Source organism: Dryobates pubescens, chromosome Z (assembly GCF_014839835.1).
Source record: "Dryobates pubescens isolate bDryPub1 chromosome Z, bDryPub1.pri, whole genome shotgun sequence".
NCBI lineage: Eukaryota > Metazoa > Chordata > Aves > Piciformes > Picidae > Dryobates > Dryobates pubescens.
Window position 1 is genome coordinate 57262751 of NC_071657.1, and position 21699 is coordinate 57284449.

The following is a 21699-nucleotide window of genomic DNA, read 5'->3' on the forward strand; positions in this document are numbered from 1 at the left end:
ACCTGTTCCTTATGGTATTCCCTCCTGCAACCAAGGGTATAGACAAAAAAATTATTTGTGCCCCCTGACCCCTCAACCAGATCTCCCAGGGCCTTGACGTCATTTTTGATAGCCCTGGGAGTTCTGGTTGCAACATCATCATTCACTAACTGTGTAACTATTAAGGGATAGGAATCAGAGGGCTGCACCAGACTAGGCAGCCTTCTGGTAACATCTCTAACCTTAGCTCCTGGGAGGCAACAAACTTCCCTGTGAGAAGGCTCTGGCAGACATATGGGGCCCTCTGTTCCCCTTAGGAGGGAATCACCAATAACAATTACCCTCCTCTTTTTTTTAAGGGAGCAAGTCCTGATGCCAGGGGAAGGCTGTTCAACCTTAGGCTGTTTTGCCTGAGGCTATTTTGCCTCAGGGAAAACCCCAGATGTTGTGTCCTTTGGCATCAGAATCACCTCACCCTCGACCTCCAGTGCCCCATACTTGTTTTCCAAGGGCAGTGAGGAAGGTGAGGGGAGGCAAAGAGGTTTTACTTTGCATCTTTTGAGAGGAACCCGCGTCCATTCCCCTCTGCTTTTTGAATAACCAGCCTCTGCTGGCGGAGCCTGCAGAGCCTGGTTACTCAAGTTCGTCTCCTTTCTACAATCCCTTACAGCTCTAAGCCTAGCAACCTCGTCCTTCAGTCTGGCCACCAGGTTAAGCAGATAGTCGATCTGTTCACACCTAATGCAGGAGCTGTCCCCACTACCCTGCATCTCAAGTGCCAGGCTCCAGCACTCTCTGCAGCCAGATGCCTGGACACCTACCTCTTGCATATGACACCTACCTACCTGCTTATATTCCCCCTCATTCTGAGTCAAGACTGATTTTTTGAAGGAGTTATTGGGACAAGTTACCACCATGCCTAGCCCTGCCCACGGGGCTGTTGGACAAAGATTTAGAAAAGGTGGGGCGGCGGCGCGTGCGTCTGGCGGCGGCCGAGCGAGAGCACGCGGGCTGGACGGAAGCACCCGCCAGCTGGCGGTAGCTTTTTAAATGCGCCGCTGGTGAGGCAGCGAGGCCGAGCGATCCCGAGCAGCAAGCACGTGGGAAAACGGCAGTGACGACTCTCGCCGAGTGCCCTCCGCTGCACTCTTTCCAGCACCTCCACGTCATTCTGCCCCTGTACACTGCACTGGTTAGGCCGCACCTCGAGTACTGTGTCCAGTTCTGGGCCCCTCAGTTCAGGAAGGATGTTGACTTGCTGGAACGAGTCCAGAGAAGGGCAACAAAGTTGGTGAGGGGTTTGGAACATAAGCCCTACGAGGAGAGGCTGAGGGAGCTGGGGTTGCTTAGCCTGGAGAGGAGGAGACTCAGGGGTGACCTTATCACTCTCTACAACTACCTGAAGGGAGGTTGTAGACAGACGGATGTTGGTCTCTTCTCCCAGGCGGCCAGTACCAGAACAAGAGGACACAGACTCAGGCTGCGCCAGGGGAGGTTCAGGCTAGATGTTAGGAAAAAGTTCTATACAGAGAGAGTGATTGCCCATTGGAATGGGCTGCCTGGGGAGGTGGTGGAGTTGCCATCACTGGAGGTTTTCAGGAGAAGACTTGATGGGGTGCTTGGTGCCATGGGTTAGTTGTTTGGGTGGTGTTGGATTGGTTGAGGGGTTGGACGCGATGATCTTGAAGGTCTCTTCCAACCTGGTTTATTCTATGTATTCTATGTCTCTCTTGTACTGAAGTGCCCAAACAGGACACAATACTAGAGGTGTGGCCTCACCAGTGCTGAGTACAAGGGGATAATCACCTTCCTACTCCTGCTGGACACAGCATTTCTGATACAACAAATAACAGTGTAGAAAGCCAATACTATTCTATTACAAAGTTGCACAAGTTTGGGTGATTGGGTGTGGGTATTTCCACCAAGCGAGCACGCCAGTTGAAATACGCAGTGAGTATTTACATGGTGAAATACATTAGCTATGCCTCATGTCAACACCTACTGATTAGTCTCATGCTCACTGTGCATTAAAGGTCCAGTTTCTATTAAATTCACCCAGTATGCTCAGAGAGTTGAGTGGTTTATTTTGGGCCAGGAGCTTCTAGCTAGGAGAAGTGTATTTTAACATCATAGTAAGTAGTTTAGTCTGGGACACTATTTTGAAGCCAGAAGCTGACTATGTTAGTCAGTTGCATTTTTATATACTTGTCTAGTATAGATTAGAAGTCCCTTTCTTCATTGTTCCAGTATGTAATCTAAAAGAAGAGTTTAACCCTGTAAGTGCATGCCACTTTGGTAACAGAAGCAGATGAGATTTTTGTCAAAATAGAGCTGAGAGGGTTTCCATAAAGGAGAAGGGAGGACCTTGAACACACAGCTTTACTTTATCTTTGGTAAAGCTTTGTGCTAAGACCATGACTAAAGTTTGGATAAAGCACATACCATGTGTTTGCACAGGACCATGAGACTAGCTGTTTGCATAGGACAACGAGCTGTAGACCTTTCCACCACTACTTAGACCTCACTGACAATTTTTTTAGTCAATAATGAAAACCTAACTGCTGTATTGGGTAATACATTGTCTTACGAGGATAGAACAGGAGAATTTTGGGGTCCCAGAAGGAGCCCAGTGGTTCTGACTGCCATAAAGAATCTATTAAGGTTCTCTCACTGAAAATCAGCATTCCAGGTACAGGCTGGCAACAAATGGCACTCCAGTGGCTCTGGGTTCTGGTTCAGCAATCAGCATCGCCCCCACTAATAATCTACCTCAAGTGAAAGGATGGGTCTGAAAACTAAACTGAACTATCGTTAAAGGTTTGAAGTAAACAGTTTCTCTGTACTCTTTAGTTTTAAAATGAAAGCAGAGATTTTAGAAGCATGCCACTCTAAACTGTAAAATCCTGTGAGAGGAGGTAGTTGGGCAGGCTGCGTCCTGTCAGCAAAGTTCCCAGAGGAGCTAGTCAGCGCCTACTTTGAGGGATCTTGCCTCACTTGGCTGGATCGATTCGTGGTTGTGAAGCCACTTGAAACAGCTTCGATCTCTTCCCCTCCATGCATTGTTACACTGTATTGCAGCCGTTCGCAAGTGTTTGCTGAACATGTTTGAAAGGGTTTTACTCAAGATTTCTGAGCCTGCTCTCTGCTGCTACGTTCGGTTTTCTACAGAGGGAGGTTTCTTCACTCACGAGATGGCCACCCCGCCATACGCCGCGGTTTGAGGCTTTCGGGGCACGGCCGTGCTGCGGTGGAAATGCCGTGCTCTGTCCTCCTGTGGAGGTGGCGGTTCTCCGCCCGACCGGGTTCAGAGGGAAGCAGGCGGCCGTGCAGTCCATGTGGCCTGCGCCCCGGCCACCGTCACGACCACAGCAGGCCCCACTCCCAACGCCTTCCCTTCTCCAGCAGGCTGTGCGCCTGCGCAGGGGCCCGGTGCCCGACGGCAGCTGGGCGCATGCGCGGAGTTGGGGGCGGTATATCTGTGCGGGGTGAGGGGGTTGCGCCGTCACGGGAAGGGCGGTACGCCGTGGCGGCGCCCGTTTCCTTCGTCGCGTCTCGGCAGCTGAAACGGCCGGGGCCGGGCTCACCGGTGGCCAGGGCGGCGGCGAGGTGGTGATGGCGTACTTCGTGGAGAACTTCTGGGTAGGGAAGCGCCGCGGGCAAGTTCCGCCGCGCCGCGGGTGGAATAGGCAGGGTACGACACGGTGAGGCAGGGGTCCTCTCTGTGGGAACAGCCTCGGCTTTCAAGCTACCCCTGGGACTGGGCCGGGGCCTTGCCGCGGGGGGCGCGGCACTGAAGGCGGCAGCCACTCACTGTTCCTGTTGCGGCTCGCTTTGGCCGAGCTGGGCCCTGGGGGAGGCACTGTACCAGCCTGCGCCGCCGCTGCCCTCGCCGGGGCAGCCCGTGGCGGGGTGAAGGGACCCCCAGTCCCTTCCCGGCCCCCTACGCCGCGCTGTGGTTCGGGGTCAGTTGGCGGGGAGAGGGATTGCTGGGCGCCGGGCGGAGGGTTGCGCGGACACGAAAGGAAGACCCGGCGCTCGGGGTCTGGCTCTCGCAGGCACCGTGGTGCGTGGATGTGGGCTGGGCTGCGGTCCGATCCCCCTTCGTTAAGCCTCCTAAACAATGCAGTTCTTCAGGGAAATAGCACTGACCGTACAACTTAGCAGTTGCATCACGCAAACGCAAAGCTGCGCCTCGGAGCTCTGTGCTTTTGTACCGATAACTTGTCTCTGTCTGCATGTCAGAAGGTACAGCCGGAACAGCTGCCAGCTACGGAAACAACAGGCTTTCCAGCCTGTTTCAGGATCACAATTTATCAGTCGTGTCCTTGCAGATACACGGTTTTAAATTGATAGTAACATATAACGAAAAAAAACATAAAGTACGAATGTAGATTATTGTGAAGCTTCACATGAAATGAAACTTGTTTTCATTGTGACTGTAGTTGGTCTGAAAATTAAAGGAAAGTGTTCTTGTAATCATTGGGCTGTTTACAGTGGTTGCTACTTCTTTGCACGTTTAATTTTAATGTGCATCTCTACCAGCTTATACGTGAAATACAAAAATGGGTCTTTGTCAAGAATGAAACAAAGAAGAGGAAGGAAAAAGAAAACATGTTTTAGATGTCTGCTTTTTCTTTGTAAGCAACAGCTTTCCTTAGTGTTTAGGGAAAACTGTTTTCACAAATCCATGAAATGCAGTATGTCATTCTTGAGAATAAGCAGAGCTCAAGCCAGTTTCCATGTTTTGTATGCAGCATTGTTTAATTTTCAATAAAATATTAAAATTTAATGAAACAAGATATTAGTTTTGCTTTCAGCATACATGTCTGCTTCATTTGAGTTTTCATTGTGGGAGGTCAGTATAATATATGCACATTTTTAGAATAAAAGTAAGATTTAAAATAAGTCACATTTTCTTTGGAAAAGTGACTGTCTTCTTTTAGGATTAAAATAAAATAGAAGCTTTTTATTCAGCTATCTCAGCTGAATTTAAACACTTTCTATTTAACTACGGTATGTTCATTTAATTCAGTTGTAGTCAATAATTTTGTTAACTTGGTGAAGGCAGTGGGCCATTCCCGTACATTGTGTCCCCCTGCCTGTATTGCCACCTATTTCATACAGCAGATATGAGGTACTGAACATCTACACAAAGTTCCCATTCTTTCTTTCTGCTGGCAAAACTCCTGGTGTGGGTGAGCAATGAGCACCAGGAGAAGGAGGTTTTCTTCTGTAGGTGCAGGTTATTTCCCTACCTCTAAAACTGACTCAGTGTTTGTCTTGTGCTGATGACAAAGACATTAGAGTGGGTCTTGAAGTCGAAAAACTTTGAGAAACCTTTGTAATACCAAAGACATGGCTTTATTTCATGTGGAAATTAAATAAAAAGAAATAGGGACTACAACTTCTTTGTTGTGGGCAAACATCTTTCAAGTTTTAAAGTCAGAAAGTAGTGAATTTCTGTATATCCACAAAATCAAGCAAAAATTATGAGTTTGTGCATTTTGAATCATGCTTCTCTTTCAAATGCCTTTTCAGAACAGTTGTTCAGAATTGCTGGTGCAGTGCTTTGAAAGACCTGGAATACATACGATCTGTCTATGTTTTGAATTGTGGTGATAAAGTTAAGATAGAGATTAGCTGCTTGCTGTTAAAATGCACTGGATGTGTAATGTCTTAATGAAGAGAAATCTGTAAGGAGGAAGAGAGGTGGTATTGCCTTATCTTTCTAGGCAACACTGGACAGAATGGGTTTGTTACATATGGAATAGGGTCATTATGTCTTCTAAATCAGTGATGTGACAATTAATCCAAAACATAATTAATAACAATGTGATGTACATACCATCATCAGTTTGCTGTGTCAGTTTATTGAAAATGGGAGTCCAGATCATGAGCTATAGTGTGCTCCTCCTGATCTGGCAATTTGCTGTAACTGGTAGGAAAAGATGTCAGAAAATAGATTTCTTTATAAAAAGGGAGTCATATATATGTCAATGTGTATCAGTTTGTACACACTGTTTAGGCTGCTGTCTTTTTAAGAATTTCCTTAACGTGCTCCTGTAAACAAAACAAAGCTTCTTTATTGTAAGAGTGTTGACACTTGAGACTTTAATCTTGCAGTGCTTCAAAAAATGTGTTTGAATAGTTGAAATTTCTTATTTATTTTGCTGTTCTTAAGAACGTAAGAAAAAGGGATGTTTCATAGGCTTGCCATCTGGTGACTGCTTCTAAGAGGTCACTGAGTGATAAACAAAGACTATGTGTGAAGCTGAAGTACAGAGACCTGTACTGTCACCTGAAAAATTCTATTGCCATTTGAGAAAAGTAGAGGTCTGCTGATAGAGCGCAGCATTCTAGGGCAGGAGCTTTCCAAGTCAGTAGGATATAGGTACTTTTTTATGGCATCCAAAATTATGACTAGTAGTGCAGGCTATAAATGGCTGTGATTCTTATGACTAAGTTTTGGGCATTCAAGTCACATGAGCAAACATTCTCAAGTCCTAATTAGGATGTTGTCATAAAACATTGGATGCTTGCTGCTGCATCAAAACAATGATGTAATTTAAAGTCAACACTTTAATAGGTTATTTCCATTCTACATAGCTACATATGGTCACTTTGAGTACACCTGTACTGATGCAGTAGAATAAAAAGCATTTGTTACTTTACTATTTTCTTATCACTACTTAGGAAGTATTGCATAAGCTTAGGTGTACAGATGGTGCAGATGATACTTCTGCTGATTGTAAGTCTATTATGTCAAAACCACTTCTAAGCCACTGAATGTTTGTTTATTAATGATTTTAAATTAATTTGGTTAAAATGTCTCAAATGCTATGCTTGTTAACTCTGGAAGTTCTGGGATACAGAAATATATTTAAATTGACTTTGGCTTTCTTTTGTGCTATCTTTTTTAATTGTTTGTGTTACCTATAGCTTTTGAGAATGGCTGTGAGGAGGATTCCTTTCTTTTCAAGAGCTTTTTAAACACATAAGGGCTGGCAGTTAATCCAGTGTCAATCATATATGATATGAATAACACTGAGACTTGTCATATTTCTGTCTGGAGTTCCATTCATGTGTTTACACAGTGCTGCTCTTTTGCTTGGCATACAGTTGGATGCTCAGTTTGAGAGGGCTGTTGTGTAGTGTTTGCCGTTTTTGCTCCCTCTGCATGTGTGCCTCAGCATGAATTGATAACTTCCCATCTTTTTGTTCCAAAAATACATACAGTTATTAAGATCTAGAGGAAAGTAGCTCCTTTTTTTCATGCGTAGAGCTTCTCTGAATCTGATTTTAATTTGATTTAATATAATTTGTGAAGCTGGAAGAAAGAAGTTGAAATTGCCAGGTTGCTTTTGTGTTCTGACTTCTTAAAACTTGCAGGACTGAATAAAATAGGTTGCCTGTATAAACATCAGGTGATTGCTTCTTTCCATGCTTTGATGCTATCAATTTTTTCTGTTTCAGGCACTGAGGCATTGACATTTATTGATAGCCATATTTAAAAAATGTAACATCATAATATTAATCACAGGAGCATGTTAACATATTCAGGGTCCCTTGAGTAACTGCCTACTTGACAAGGATGATGCACACATTATTTACTTGAAACTGCAGCAAGGAGTCGCAGTTTAAAGAAAATTATACCAATATTGTTCAGGGCATCTAAAATCAGTCTCCATTTCCCTGGGCTTAGAAGAATTTCTGTCGCTTTATTTCTTCAAAGTGTTACTCTTTTGTGAATGATTGAAAAAGAAGTCATTGGAATGTGCTGCCCAGGGAGGTGGTGGAGTCGCCGTCCCTGGAGGTGTTCAAGGGGAGATTGGACATGGCGCTTGGTGCCATGGTCTAGTTGTGAGGTCTGTTGGGACAGGTTGGACTTGATGATCCTTGGGGTCTCTTCCAACCTTAGTGATACTGTAAACAGCACAAATGGATGAAGAGTAATGATTAGTGTACGTCCTCCTAAGTTTGAGTAAATAAGAGATTGATTAATATTTGGAACTTTCATTTTAGAATTGCAGGATTGAACTCTGAGTCTGTTGTACAGTTGAACTAAAATTAATCATCCTGTAGTTGCCAAGCAGTTTTACTTAGTTTCAGCAAATATTGAACTGCATCTGTATGAGAGAGTTGTGCTCCTGTAGTCCCCATTAATGGATTTTGTACAGTTGTTTGACTCATTTGTGCAACTCTGGAATTTTCTTGAAACAACTTTTGTTTTTTACCAGAAAGACTTTGATGCCATTATAGTGTATCTGTATTAGAATTCTTGCATGCGTAATCTGTTGGTCAGAGGCATGGCTTTCCCATACTTGTATCTGACAGAGGAGCACAATTTAAGGGCAAAACTAGCTATAGGACAGCTTCTCTGGATGTGACCAAAACAAGAGGGAAAGGAGACATGCGTCTTTGTTCTTGCCCCCAAAACTAAAGTGATCCTGTTTCCCACACTGACTCCTTTCTAGGATTTTTCCATTTAGCATTTACCTACCAAGATGGGCGGATGTTAGTATTTTATTGATATATTGTGTTTGCCAGAGGTTTGACTAGGATTTGGAGTCATAATTTGGGCTTATTGTTACGACAATTTGAAGTAAATTAGAGAGCTAAACTTCTTTACAGTTAAAAAGAAATCTTGTAATTAAGGTGGGGGTACCACTTTAAGTGTTGCAGTTTGAGTATTTGTGAGCCTGTCTTCTGGAGAGTAAGTTGTGGGTTTGGTAGGCTGTTTTAAAAAGGGGATCAGGCAGGTTATGACTTCAATTGTTTATTTTAAAAAAGCAGAGTTTTCTTAGTCTGTTCCTTTTTATTAATGTCATGTTTAAAGGATTGAAAGAATGTCTGTGTATGCTTAACCACTGCTAATACATGTTCTAAAAGCATAGTTTGAAACTCCAATAATTAACTTACTGTCAAATTTTTTTTTACTTGCTAAACTTAGGAAAAGACAGATTTTCTGAACTTCTTACATCAAGCTTCTAAAGTTTGGGCACATTGCATTTAAGAACTGCATGTGCCTTTTGTTGTCTCCTAGGCTTAGTTTCGCTGTGAAGACTGTTCTTCTCTTGCTTCTTACAGTAGCTAAAAAAGAAGTATGTATCTGACCAGTCATGGGAACTTAGAAGTCCCTGTAAGTGAGAAATATTTGCACTGGTTAAAAAGACAGTGCTTTAAGAGACAATATTAACTTTTTACACTAATAGGTGTTAATACTGAGCATTTTTTGTCCAAATTAGACAGAATTTGCAGTCATACAATTTGGTTAAGCATGTAGGAAGTAAATACTGAGTTTGCCTAGAAATTTCTTGTCTAGTTTGCCAAAGGTAATCATCTTTATGTGTAAGAAACTTATTCTTAAAAATTTTCCAAGTCTGTTAAGTAGTTCAGTAAAACGGAGTTCCTGTAATCTGTTTCCTGTTATGCACATGGAAATGCTGAATTCTGACTTCACATCTGCTGACAGGGTTACTTTCATTTCCATGAGAAAATCAGTGCAGTTCTTGATGAAGGGAAATGCAAGGGCTGTTTGCCCTTGCTTTCCATGGCTTTATTTAGTCTGTATGCTAAGTCAGTCAGTAATACTTCATTGCAGGCTTATTTATGTGTTTACTTGTGTTCAAAGTCTGTTTCCTCTTATGGCTTGATATCCGGAGACATCTATACTATATACACAAAAGAGCTCTCTTGTAGCAGTGTAAAATGAGAAATGTCAGCAAGAACACATCTTCTGAAGAGAGTTTGTTAGAAGTAGGAAACTGGTAATGAACTGTATAGTAATTAAGCCTGTACGGAAAGGGCACCACTTAACTTTTACATTCAGGTGCTCTCATTTTCTGTTGAGTAATGACAAGATCTTCAACACAATGATGTTTTACCTGCAAAATGACAGTCTTTCAGACTGATCTGGAGGTATGTGGCGTAGGACCTGATATATGTAGCAAGAGAGGTTCCTCTTTCTCCAAGATGCAACTTCTAAAAAAATCTGCATCTGATTTTGCTGTCTGTCACAGCAGTGGATAATAATTGCTTCTGAATGGGAGTGGAAGGTCTCACCAGTTCCCTCTGCTATATGCTGCATTTATTTATTTCTTTTTAAGTAGGCCACTACTGGGATTTTAGTGCTCCCAGCTATTATTGTTGTCACCAGAAGGGGCAGGTAAAAACAGTCAATGAAGAAAAATTGTTTGCACACGAAAGTTCCGCATAAAAGATTTTATACTATGTATGTGGGAAGGGACGGTATTGAGAAAGAGCAACCAAAACAAAAATAAACAGTGTGGATGGCATATGTGCACGTAAAAGGATGCATACTTGGCTTTTCTAAGTTTTACTGCTTTTCCTCTGAGCCACAGCTTATGTCTCTGTCATTACTCTAAATACAGACTTTTATTCTTATTTTATGAATTATTTGAGCTGTTCTTCATGAACATAACTACTGTGGACAGACTGTATAACTTTCTAAGCAGAAAAGTGTCTGTGCACTGAGGTGTGTCGATGTGTGGTGTCCTTTAAGGTAACTTGCTATATTGTTGGCTGATTTATTATCTAGTGCAGTTAACACTTTGCCGTAGTGGGTCTACTACCATGGCTACTGTGAAGTTCTTCCATCCACCCCTGGTGCTTCCACTTACTAAAGTTGGCTGATCCTTTCTCCTTCTTGCTCCCACATCTGCTAAGCAGTGCAACTGTTATGTCCTCATAGTGATCTGGATCACTGATCTTTATTTTTGTTCTCCAGCTTTATTCTTGAGCTGTGTAATTTCTCTGATCAGGTGCACCTTATTGCTGCACATACAAGTTTTTCCAGAACAGAAAGCACAGAAATGTTTGGAGGGGTCTATGACCAAATCCTCAGGCTCCTCTCACTGGACGTGTAGAACTGCCTTTATGAAAAGCTGAGGATTTTAAGGAAGATATGAAGATCCTTCAATACATCCAGAGCAGGGTGGCAAAGCTGGGGAGGGGGTTGGAAGGCATGTCCTGTGATCAGTGCTCAAGGACTACGGGTTTGTCCAGCTTGAAGAAAAGGAGGCTGAGGGGTGGCCTAATTGTTCTCTACAGCTTTCTGAGGAGGGGATGGAGAGGAAAGTGCTGAGCTCTTCTCTCTGGGATCCAGTGATAGGATGCACGGGAACGGTTCAAAGCTGTGCCATGGGACATTTGGAGTGGTCATTAGGAAGTGTTTCTTTAATGAGAGGGTAGTCAAACACTGCAACAGGCTTTCAATATTGCCCTTAACCTGTGTTGGCAGGTGGTTGTTAGGCAGTTGGACAACATGATCTCCCTACATATATGCAGCTGTGTTAATGATATGAAGCTTCCAGAAGCGAGGAATAGAACAGAGATTTTGACAGGAAAGCTTCAATTGTAGCAATGCTATTATGCTGTGCCATGCCTCTCCTTCCTTTCATTTTTGTTGCTTTCTCCTGTCTGGAGGAAGTTCAGTGTGGTGACAGAGGTGATAAAATGGCTGAGTTCACTAAAGCAAAGTTTAGGACAGTGTCTCTGTTTTATTGGTGAGATAGCCCTTGTTGGAAAATGTTGTTTTATAACTAAACTTATGTCAAAGGGAAACTACCTATGAGAGGGAAGAGATTAGTTTTTTAACCATTTTTTCAAAAAGCAGAGGAAAAATACATGAAATGTAAAGAACTGGAGAGGTGGGACATCCAGTGATTTCAAAGTGTGAATTTTAGTTCATGGAAAATAATGAAAGGTATGAGGGGGGTGAAGAGGAACTACAGTATTAGGTATGCTTTTAACAATACGGGAAGTGAAAGAATACAAAATTTGTAGAAATCTAGAAAATAAATTGATTTGTATATAGCCTAGTAATATATAATGAAAGAGTTGCCATTAGAAGACTAGTAGTAGCTGCTGAGGTGATTTTTGTTTGCTCTAAATATAGTGGTTTGAAGGGAGCTAACAGCAGTTGGTTAAAAGCTGAAGCATTAGAAATTGCTTTCTTAAACCTGATCAGTTATTAAAATGTGTAGGCTCAGTACTTTGTGTAATTGCTTTAGGATGTTGTTTCATAGTTCTGCTTTTTTTATTATCAAATCTTTAGGGGGACAGGAACAATGGCTTTGATGTCCTCTATCACAACATGAAACATGGGCATTTGTCAACAAAAGACTTAGCAGACTTTATAAGAGAAAGGTAAGTATTCATCCTTGATAATCCTGGCTCTTTAATATACTGTTCATAGTTTTTTGTTTGTTGTTGCACTTAGCAGTAACATGCAAAATACGTAAAAATCAATGAACACTTAAAAATCTCTTGTGTCCTACAAGAGTATCTGGTTCTTACTTCTTACCTACTTCATTAAGATGAATAGTAACTATTAAGCATCAATTAATGACTTCTAATAGCTTTGGACTTTTCACAATTAAATTGAATTAAACAAGAGTAAAAATACAGAAGTGTCACATTAGGTGTCCAGCAGTTTATTTAAATTAATCCAAAATTTTCAGTGCGCTCAGAAGAATAGCAATAATTTACATTAGCCATAATAGTTACTCTTACAAAGTCTTTTACTGAAGATGTAGAATTAGGGTGTTAGCAACTGCTAGTATGATTTAAAAGAAATTATGCTTTCAGATTAAGATGCTGGGAAACTAGGTTTATTAAAGAAATAGGGACAAGAAAACAATATGCAGAAAAATAGCACAGATATTGTCTGTGAGATTGAAGGACAGAAGTGAAGTCTGCAGTTGTGACAATTTCCAGAGCAGACAATGTAGTAATGTTTTTAGTTCTTTGTGAAGGACCACTGCTACTGCTACACTGAACATCATATCCATTCTGGACAAAATTGTGTGCCCACCTCAGTATTTTGTCTTAATTCAGATAATGACACCAGATGATACAAGGAAAATTGCAAGTGACTGTCTGAGGACTTCAGTGAAAGCTTTTTGCAGTAAAAGCTGTTTACAGAAACAGCTTTTGTTTTCTGAAATTTTTTGTCAGTTTCAGTTTTGGCCTCAAATGGCTCTCAACTAAGAATTTATTTTAAAATTTGACAAAATGTTATGACCACAAATCTGATGTGTTCTCAGTTTCACTAACATAGTTTCCAAGTGAATTGGACAAAATTACAAAATCTTTCCACCAAGTAGAGCCCATGTCTTCTGTTGGAAGAACTACACAACCCAAGGAATCTAGTGTTTCAAGAATCCCTGATTTCTGAGAACACATTGTGAAGCCAAGCAGAGTTGCAATGCAATCCTATGTTGGATTGAGCAGAGGGATATCACACTGTTTGTGTTTAGTAGAAGTCATTAAGGCTTCATAAGCTCCCACTCACAAGCTTGCACTTCTAATATTTACTGTTACAAATGTTTGCCTTGTCTTATCATTACAAGTGCCTGGATCCTTCCTTTGTAGCCTGCTTTAATATTTGGAGTCACTCAGGTTTTGTAGCAGTAAGCTGTATTTCATCTGGATACAATTAATGTAATGGATGTAAAATAAATAATATTTTGATTTACCCTCCACATTTAGATACAAAGTTCTCTTACTCTGCTTCTTATCTCCTTTATGTTGTATTCATACTGGTCCTAAGGTGAAAGGTCTTATGTAAATGGTTACAATAACTTGCTGCTATATCTGGCATGAATGCTTTGCTTTAATATAGTGGCATAAATAAAACTTGACAGTTCTTTCTACACAAAATCACTAATAAAAAGAATGTGGCATTCTAGTAGTTTTCATTTTGTAAGCTCCTTCAAAATAAATTTTTCAATGAGACATGCCTTTGCAATAAGTAAAAAACAAATTGGACCTTTCTCCACATATCAAAAATGTTTCAGATGACGTTTCTGCTAACTAATTGTAGTGATTTGTCAATTTTGGTTCCTAGCTAAGCAAGCTTGCATAACATTTAAGACTAATCATTGATGACTATATAGGAATACATGGTGATCCACATGGGCACTTTATTGATAATGAGAGATGAAAAAATGTCGTTTCAGTTATTGTGCATAGATCAGGATATACCAAACTGATGTGCAGCCATCTTAACAGCTTTTTTGTGGAATGTGGAAATTTTCAGTTCTCATAAACGCACTGAGGTTCACTGGCATTCTTAGTGCTACATTTTAATATATTTGACAAGGCTTCAGTATAGTTCCTTAAGAGCAGCTGGTCCTGTGGCTGAAAAACACCTGTCAGTGGTGTGGGCCGGCAGCAATAGGTTCAGTCCTCTCCAATGAACTTATCCCATCAGGATATTAAATTTAATATCCATCTGTTCCACTGTGTTTTCTTTCACCATGCTTTACTGTTGCATCTCAGTATGCTGAATTGCCATTGAAAAATGCAGTTGAATGCCAAATAGGTAGTCTTTTTAAGTGAGGGGTGCATCATTGACCAATCCCAATTCAGACTGGTGGTACTTTGTGGCATATGGTTTGCAGTTTCAAAGAAATAGATGGACTTCAAGTATTTGGTGTGCTCATTTTAGTTAAAATGTTTCCAAGTATCCATATTGGGCAGTGAAGCCCTTCACTAACATTATGAAATTACTAGGATGACAATAAATTTCCAAGGAAATAAATAGGGTTCAGTAGCACACATTTATCCACATCAGTCAAATTGTTGATCTCAAAAGAAATTTTGTGCAGCAGTTCTTGAGCATTATTTTACAGCAGTCCAGTTGCCTTGACCATATTCTATTTTGCATCTCTGTTTATTACAAAGAAGTTACAAGATGCTGCACACAATTATCTGTTGCCTCTCTTCCTCTGTGAAGTATAGTCTGAATATTGGTTTGTAGTACTTTTTTCTGCTGTCAGTATGTAAGTGGATTAACAACATTTATTAGGAGACTCCTAGACCTAATGTTTTTACATCCTCATTTCCATGTACGTATGTTTTGGAACACCCCACGAAAAATGAACTTGTATACATTTGAACTTCCTTTGCTTCTGTCCTTCCATTCCTTTGGAACACACTGGCCTTTTTTTGCAGAAGTGGAGACAGGAGAGTGAAAATTGAAAACCACTGGCTAGGTAGAGGAGGCAGATTTGAATTGGTGATAATACTTTCAATGAGTTAGAGTTAGTGTTTGACAGTAGTCATCTGGTCAGTCAGGATTCCTGGACTCTCCAGACTAGACAGAGAATTTGCTTTTGGAGTGATTTCAAAGAGAAGGGAAAGGTGCTTGAACTTACTTTGATATACAAACTGCTTAGGGCACAAAGGACACATGTCTGTGTGAAGCCAGTCTCTGTTGCTTGTGCTGTTCAGAATAGTGTTTTGATGGTGTGCAGCGTAATCAGGGAAGTGTCTATTGTTCCCTGTTCTCCAGCCTTAGAAATAATGAAAAAAAGAAAAATTGTATAGGATGTGGGAAATAATTATAGTCAGCTTAAGGATTTTTTAAAAAATACTTTTCTTTCCAAACTTCTGCAAAAACTTTCTGAAATGGCAAAGTTTTTTCCTCTGAAAAAGGTAGAAGCGTTTGAAATGTGTTCATTTGCAGTAACATTTCTGTTTTGTTTCTGTTGTACAGTTTAAGCTCCTTCTCCAAACTGATTTATTAACTGATGAAAAATGTCCAAGTGACTGGATAGTTATTCAGTCAGAATAAAGACATGCCTGTTTCAAATTGACTGCTACTTTGTTTCATATTTTGATAAGAAAACTCATTTTGCTCAGAAAATGTAACTAATAGCATTCTACCTCAACAATAAGTGGTTATAGTCCTGGTATAGCTTGAGAGAAGGCTGAATTCTTCATGTTACTTTTTTACCTCTCTTTGGCTTGTGTTATGAAAGAAAATCCTTCAAGCTTTTGCATTTTTAAGAAAAGACAATTACAGTATTTTCTTAAACCCAGGATTCTCCACATATTGAATATTGATTTAGGGTAGAAAAATAAAATTATGTTTATCTTAGTAATAGGAAAATTGATGGGAGAAGGGACTTGCAGAGAGTCAGTGCTGTGTTATGTGTGACTGTTAATTCATGGTACCTGCTCCAACAGAGGCTTTAAGGAATCTGCAAAAGATAAGTAAAACTGTAGATTTGAGTGCAGGAAGATACAATGAAGCTCAGCATGGGAAGAGGCTTTCCAAAGTAATCATCATTTATTGAGGCAATCTTCTTTGAAAATGAGTGTACAAAAAACTGGACAAGATCCTATTTAGTGAAATTGCTCAGTAAGCATTCAGATTGCTCATTTTAATGTTTTTATTACATATGTATTTGATTTTGTTGCTCTGTTGTGAGGAAGATGATTGTTGAAGTCACTTTGTTCTGATGATTACTAAGGCAGAGCAGAACAGCAGAGACAGAAGCGCTAAACTTTTTCAAGGCTTGAGTCTCTAGGTTTTCTCCTGTTTCTGGTTACAGTCTGTCACAGGCTTCTCACATTATTGTTCTTAAATATACTTGTGTGACTTTGCATATAGTTTTTAGTGGTCACTTGAATGGAGTAATTTTCAGTAAAGTAAAAAGTTCCCTGTTTGCATATTAATCTGTCTTCAAAGATCTTCAGAGTGTTGACTGTATTTTTTGATGGTTTTCTTTGACAGGGCTACAATAGAGGAAGCATATTCAAGGTCAATGACAAAACTAGCCAAATCAGCAAGCAATTACACACAACTTGGGTATGTAAGTTACAGGACAGAAATAACTATGTAAATAAAGCTTGATTCTGAATGTTTTATTGATGATGTTGAAGGTAGTATAACTTTGCCACCTTTCTTTAAAACTGATAGTTCTTCAGTAATCATGCAAAATAACATGCAGGTAGGACAACACCCAAGACAATACAGTTCTTCCTTCACAGAATGAAAGAACAATGCCTCCACTTTGGGGATTTTTCTGTTAACATGTTTAAGGCTGAGATCTTTGCAGAGATAATAAAGAATGTGGCTTTCTGCTCTGTGTTCCTAAGCTTGTGGTAGTTATTCTGAAGAGAGAACATATGGTCTGCAAATGTGGCAGTAAATTTATTTATTTATATTGTTTCTGCTTTTTGAAGTGTTATCTCTGTCCTCAGAGATCTTAAGAATGAGGCTTTTCAGTAGATTTTGTTCCATAGTTTAATGAAAGTTTTATACAAGGAGTGTATTTCTAAAAACTGGATTTTTTTATTAGAAAGTTTATGCCAATGAGAACTCAGACCCTTAGAAAAGGCTAGATTATTTTTTATTTATATTTGTAGTAATCACAGCTAGAAATATGGGGAGCTTTCATCAGTGAATAATTTGATATTGCTTGTTGCTGATGGTTCAAAGATTTTGTCTCTGCATTTTAGCTTGAATATCAGTACTTTAAAGGCTGTGTATAGTATTAATTTTTCAGCAGCTTTAAGCAGGAGACTGAGGTAGGGATGTATATTTACAGTACTGATCTAGAATTCCAGTCACTATAGAACTACAACTTGGAGAAATTACCTGTTCTCCACATTTCTTTGCCATATGATTAATCTCTTAATGGATAGCAGATCATCTTTGCAGTAAGACAGCTAGAAACTCAACTGAGTCACTTCTGATTTGTTTGCACTATTCAAGTATACACATAAAAATACTTTTGCATTTTAAATTACTTTGAGCTTCTATCACTCCATCTTTAGGATCTAATAGGCAGTATTCTGGGCTGATGATGGAAAAGATTGTCAGCTTTGCTTCATTTTACTCATTAAAGTCAATACGAGTAAACCAAAAAATGTGTAAAAATCAGTAGATGGGATTCCAAGTACGTTTAAAACATTTAGTAAGAATTTATAGCAGTTGTTGGAGGTTTGTTTTGTTTCAGTTTTTGGAAAAGAAGTGAGCTTCTGTAAACTTACCAGTTATAATTTATCAGTATTAAAAAAAAAAATCATAGCCAAGTAAAAGGAAGAAAAGTAAAAGGGTGAACATTAAGTATCATTTTCCTCAATCTAGGACGTTTGCACCAGTTTGGGATGTTTTCAAAACCTCAACAGAAAAACTAGCAAGCTGTCACTTGGATCTTGTGCGGAGATTACAAGAGCTAATAAAAGAACTTCACAAGTATGGAGATGAACAAATCAAAGCTTATAAAAAGGTGGTTCTTTTTTTTTTTTTTAAATTCGTCATGTCCAGTGACTTAACATTAAAATGGTTTGGTTTTAACAACTGTGTGATATTTTGCAGACTAAAGAAGATGTTTCAGGAACATTGGAAGCAGTGCAAAATATTCAAAGTATTACTCAGGCCTTGCAGAAGTCAAAGGAAAACTACAATGCAAAGTGTGTTGAACAAGAACGTTTGAAGAAGGAAGGAGCAACGCAGAGAGACATTGATAAGGTAGTTCTGTGGCATCTTATTTAATTCACTGCATTGTAACACACTTGTGTTACTGCTCAGAAAGGGTTAATAGTAGTAGTTGTGGCTATTTGGTAATGTCTACAGTATTTTGAATGCCTAGTTTTGTTGACACTTCCATATCTGTTCTAACAGCACTGCAGCTCTGCCTTGTATGATAATCTTTTCTAGTGGCTTTTACCGCAATCGCTTGTAATTGTTTCAGCATCTGTTTTTCAATACATTTCCTTAGATAAATACACAAACACTCAGTGCCCTTGTTACTGAATTAAGGAGTAGGAGGTTTTGGGTTGTCCCTTCAATGAGAAGGAAGTAGATAATTACATGAGTATTTGAAGTCTGTTCTATTGTGAAGAAAAACAAATCAACACTACTTTCAGTGCTAAATTAAAGGGTGCCATTTTCATGGACCCAAATCCCAAGGGATTAGTATCTTGATTTTGTATTTAGTATTATCCTTGAGTTCTCTTCCAACCTTAGTGATACTGTGGTACTGTGATTATCCTTGGGTTACTGGGAAATTTGATCCATTCAGAGAGTCACAAAATGGCTGAGGTTAGAAGGAACCCTCAGGGCCATCCTGGACAACCATACTGCTCAAGTAGGGCCACCAGGAGCCAGTCACCCAGGACCATATCCAGAAAGCTTTTGAATATTTCTGATGATGGAAACTCCACAATCTCCCTGCATGACATGTGCCAGTGCTCAGATAGCCTCACATGAAAAAAAATGTTTCCTGAGGTTCAGGCCGAACCTCCTGTGTTTCAGTCTGCATCAATTGCCTCTGATTCTGTCACTGGGCACTGCTGGAAAGGCCCTGTCTCTTTTCCATGTATCCTCCTTTCAGGTTTTCATATACACTTGTAAAATCATCTCTAAGAGTTCCTTCTCCAGGCTCAGTAGTCCCAACTCTGTCTTCCCTCATGGAAGAGATACTCCAGTCCTTTCATCATTCTGGAGGCCATCTCTAAGGACATGGAAGAAAACGTTATCAGGAGCAGCTAGCATGAATTTGAATCACATTTGACCAGTCTGGTTGGCTGCCTTCTGCAGGGCCAGAGTGGGTTTAAAATACCCTGAAGAGACTTAGGGTGTCCCTTAAATCCAGAGAACAAGATTCAGTTGTACTTAAAGATGCTTATGATGCTTGTTTCAACTGAGCAACCTGATCTGGTTAAAGATGTCCCTGCTTACTGTGGAAATTGGAAATTGGACTAGACTTACTGTGGACTTTGAAGGTCCCTAGCAATCCAAAGCATTTGATGTTAGCTTTCTGTGGTGGTGTGACTGAAGAGTAGCTGCAGGGAGAGCAGTGGATGTTGTCTACCTTGACTTCACCAGGCTTTTGACACCATCTCCTGTAACTTCCTTGTAGGTAAGCTCAGGAAAGTGTGGGTTAGAAGAGTGGACAGTGAGAAGGATTGTGAGCTCAGAGGGTCATGACCAATGGTGCAGAGCCCAGTTAGAGACCTGTAGCCAGGGGTCAGTATCAGGTCCAGTACTGGGTCCAGTCTTGTTTAGCATAGAATCAATGACCTGGATGAGGCAATAAAGTGTACCCTTAGCAGTTTGCTGATAATATTAAACTTCAAGGATTGGCTGATACCCCAGAAGGCTGTGCTGTCATTCCTTGAGACGTGGACAGTCTGGAAAGTTGGTTAAAGGGGAACTTAATGAAGTTCAACAAGGGAAAGTGTAGAGACCTGCACCTGGGAAGGAATAACCCCAGGCACCAGAATAGATTAGGGATTGACCAGCTGCAAAGCTGTTCTATGGAGAAAGATGTTAATGTCCTGGTTTGCAATGTTATGCATGGGGTTCATTAAGAACAATGTGTTGAGGAGGTTGAGGGAATTTCCCCTCCCCTACTATTGCCCTAGTGAGATCTGGTGTATCATCTCCAATTCTGGAGTGAGCATCTCAATTATCTGATTAATCTAGTGGCTGAACTGAAGGAAGAAGTGGCTAGTCTTAGACTTCAAGGGAATGCGAAAGGGAGTTGGATTTGAGGAACCAGGCTCTGCAGAGTCCCCTAGCAGAGGGAGGTGACCCAAGAAGCAGCTGGGAATGGATACAGGTCCCTGTTAGGAGAGGCAAGTTAAAACCCTCATGGCTCCCCTCACCTTCCCAGCTGTCCTGGCAAAACAAGTGTGTGGCACTGGAAGTTGAGGGTGAGGTGAATGAGAAGACAGAAGACACAGCATCTGAAGTGTTGCCTAAAGCAAAACAGCCTGCCCCCCACATCAGGACTTCTTCCCTTAAAAAAAAAAGAGGAGGGTAATTGTTATTGGTGATTGCCTCCTGAGGGGTATGGAGGGCCCCATATGTGAGCCAGATCCTTCCCACAGGAAAGTCTGCTGCCTTCTTGGGGCCTGGGTAAAGCTGTCACCAGAAGGCTGCCTAGTCTGGTACAGTCCTCTGATTACTATCCCTTGATAGTTATGCAGATAGGGAGCAGTGAGGTTGAAACCAGAGGTCCAAAGGCAATCAAAAGGGACTTCAAGGTTCTGGGAAAAGTTGCTGAGGGGTCAGGGGCACAGGTAATGTTTTCATCAATATCCTTAGTTGCAGGAAGGAATACTGAAAGGAACAGGAAAGCAGGTGTAATTAACAAGTGCCTCAGAGGCTGGTGCCACCAACAATATTTTGGGTTTTTTGATCTTGGGGAACTTTCTATGGCACCAGGTCCTCTAGCAACAGATGGAGTACATCTGTCCCAGAGGGGGAGAAAGATCCTTCCACATGAGAACAGCCTATCCCACAGAGGGAAAAGGGTTCTAGGAAGGGAGTTTGCAGGATTCATTGACAGGGCTTTAAATTGGATTTGAAGGGGGAAAGGGCTGAAACCAGTCCCCCCCCCAAACACGAGTCTGAGGGTTGTAAGCTGGAGCCAGGGGTGAAACCAGCAGCCCAGCTGAAGTGCATGTACACTAAAGCACGAAATATGGGTAACAAACAAGAGGAGCTGGAAGCCTTGGTACAGCAGGAAAGTGACAATGTAGTTGAAATCACAGAAACATGGTGGGCTGACTCACATGACTGGAGCACTGTAATTGACGGCTGCAGGCTCTTCAGGAGAGACAGGCGAGGGAGAAGGGGTGGAGGGGTGGCCCTGTACATCAGGGAGGTTCTAGACACCATGAAACTAGAGATCAAGGATGATCAGGTTGAATGCCTGTGGGTGAGAATTTGAGGGAAGGCCAACAGGGCTGACATCCTGGTGGGAGTCTGTTATAGACCACCCAGGATGAAGAGGTTGATGAATTATTCTATAAGCAGCTAGAGGCTGTCTCAAGATCACCAGACCTTGTTCTCATGGGAGACTTTAACCTGCCTGATATCTGCTGGGAACTTAACACAGCAGAGAGGAGGCAGTCTAGGAGGTTCTTAGAGTGTATGGAGAATAGCTTCTT

At 41.0% G+C, this 21699-nt stretch overlaps 1 protein-coding gene across 1 annotated transcript in view; it reads left to right on the top strand.

Annotated features, from left to right (window-relative positions):
* Positions 1-3469: 3469 nt before the first annotated feature.
* The window catches only part of FCHO2 (FCH and mu domain containing endocytic adaptor 2), a 101934-nt gene continuing 83704 nt past the window's right edge, over positions 3470-21699 (top strand). Inside the window, exons 1-5 of the mRNA XM_054179083.1 lie at positions 3470-3618; positions 12056-12147; positions 16526-16600; positions 17885-18026; positions 18116-18268. Of these exons, the coding sequence (XP_054035058.1) occupies positions 3592-3618; positions 12056-12147; positions 16526-16600; positions 17885-18026; positions 18116-18268 (489 nt within the window). The 5' untranslated portion in view covers positions 3470-3591. The remainder of the gene's footprint in view (positions 3619-12055; positions 12148-16525; positions 16601-17884; positions 18027-18115; positions 18269-21699) is intronic.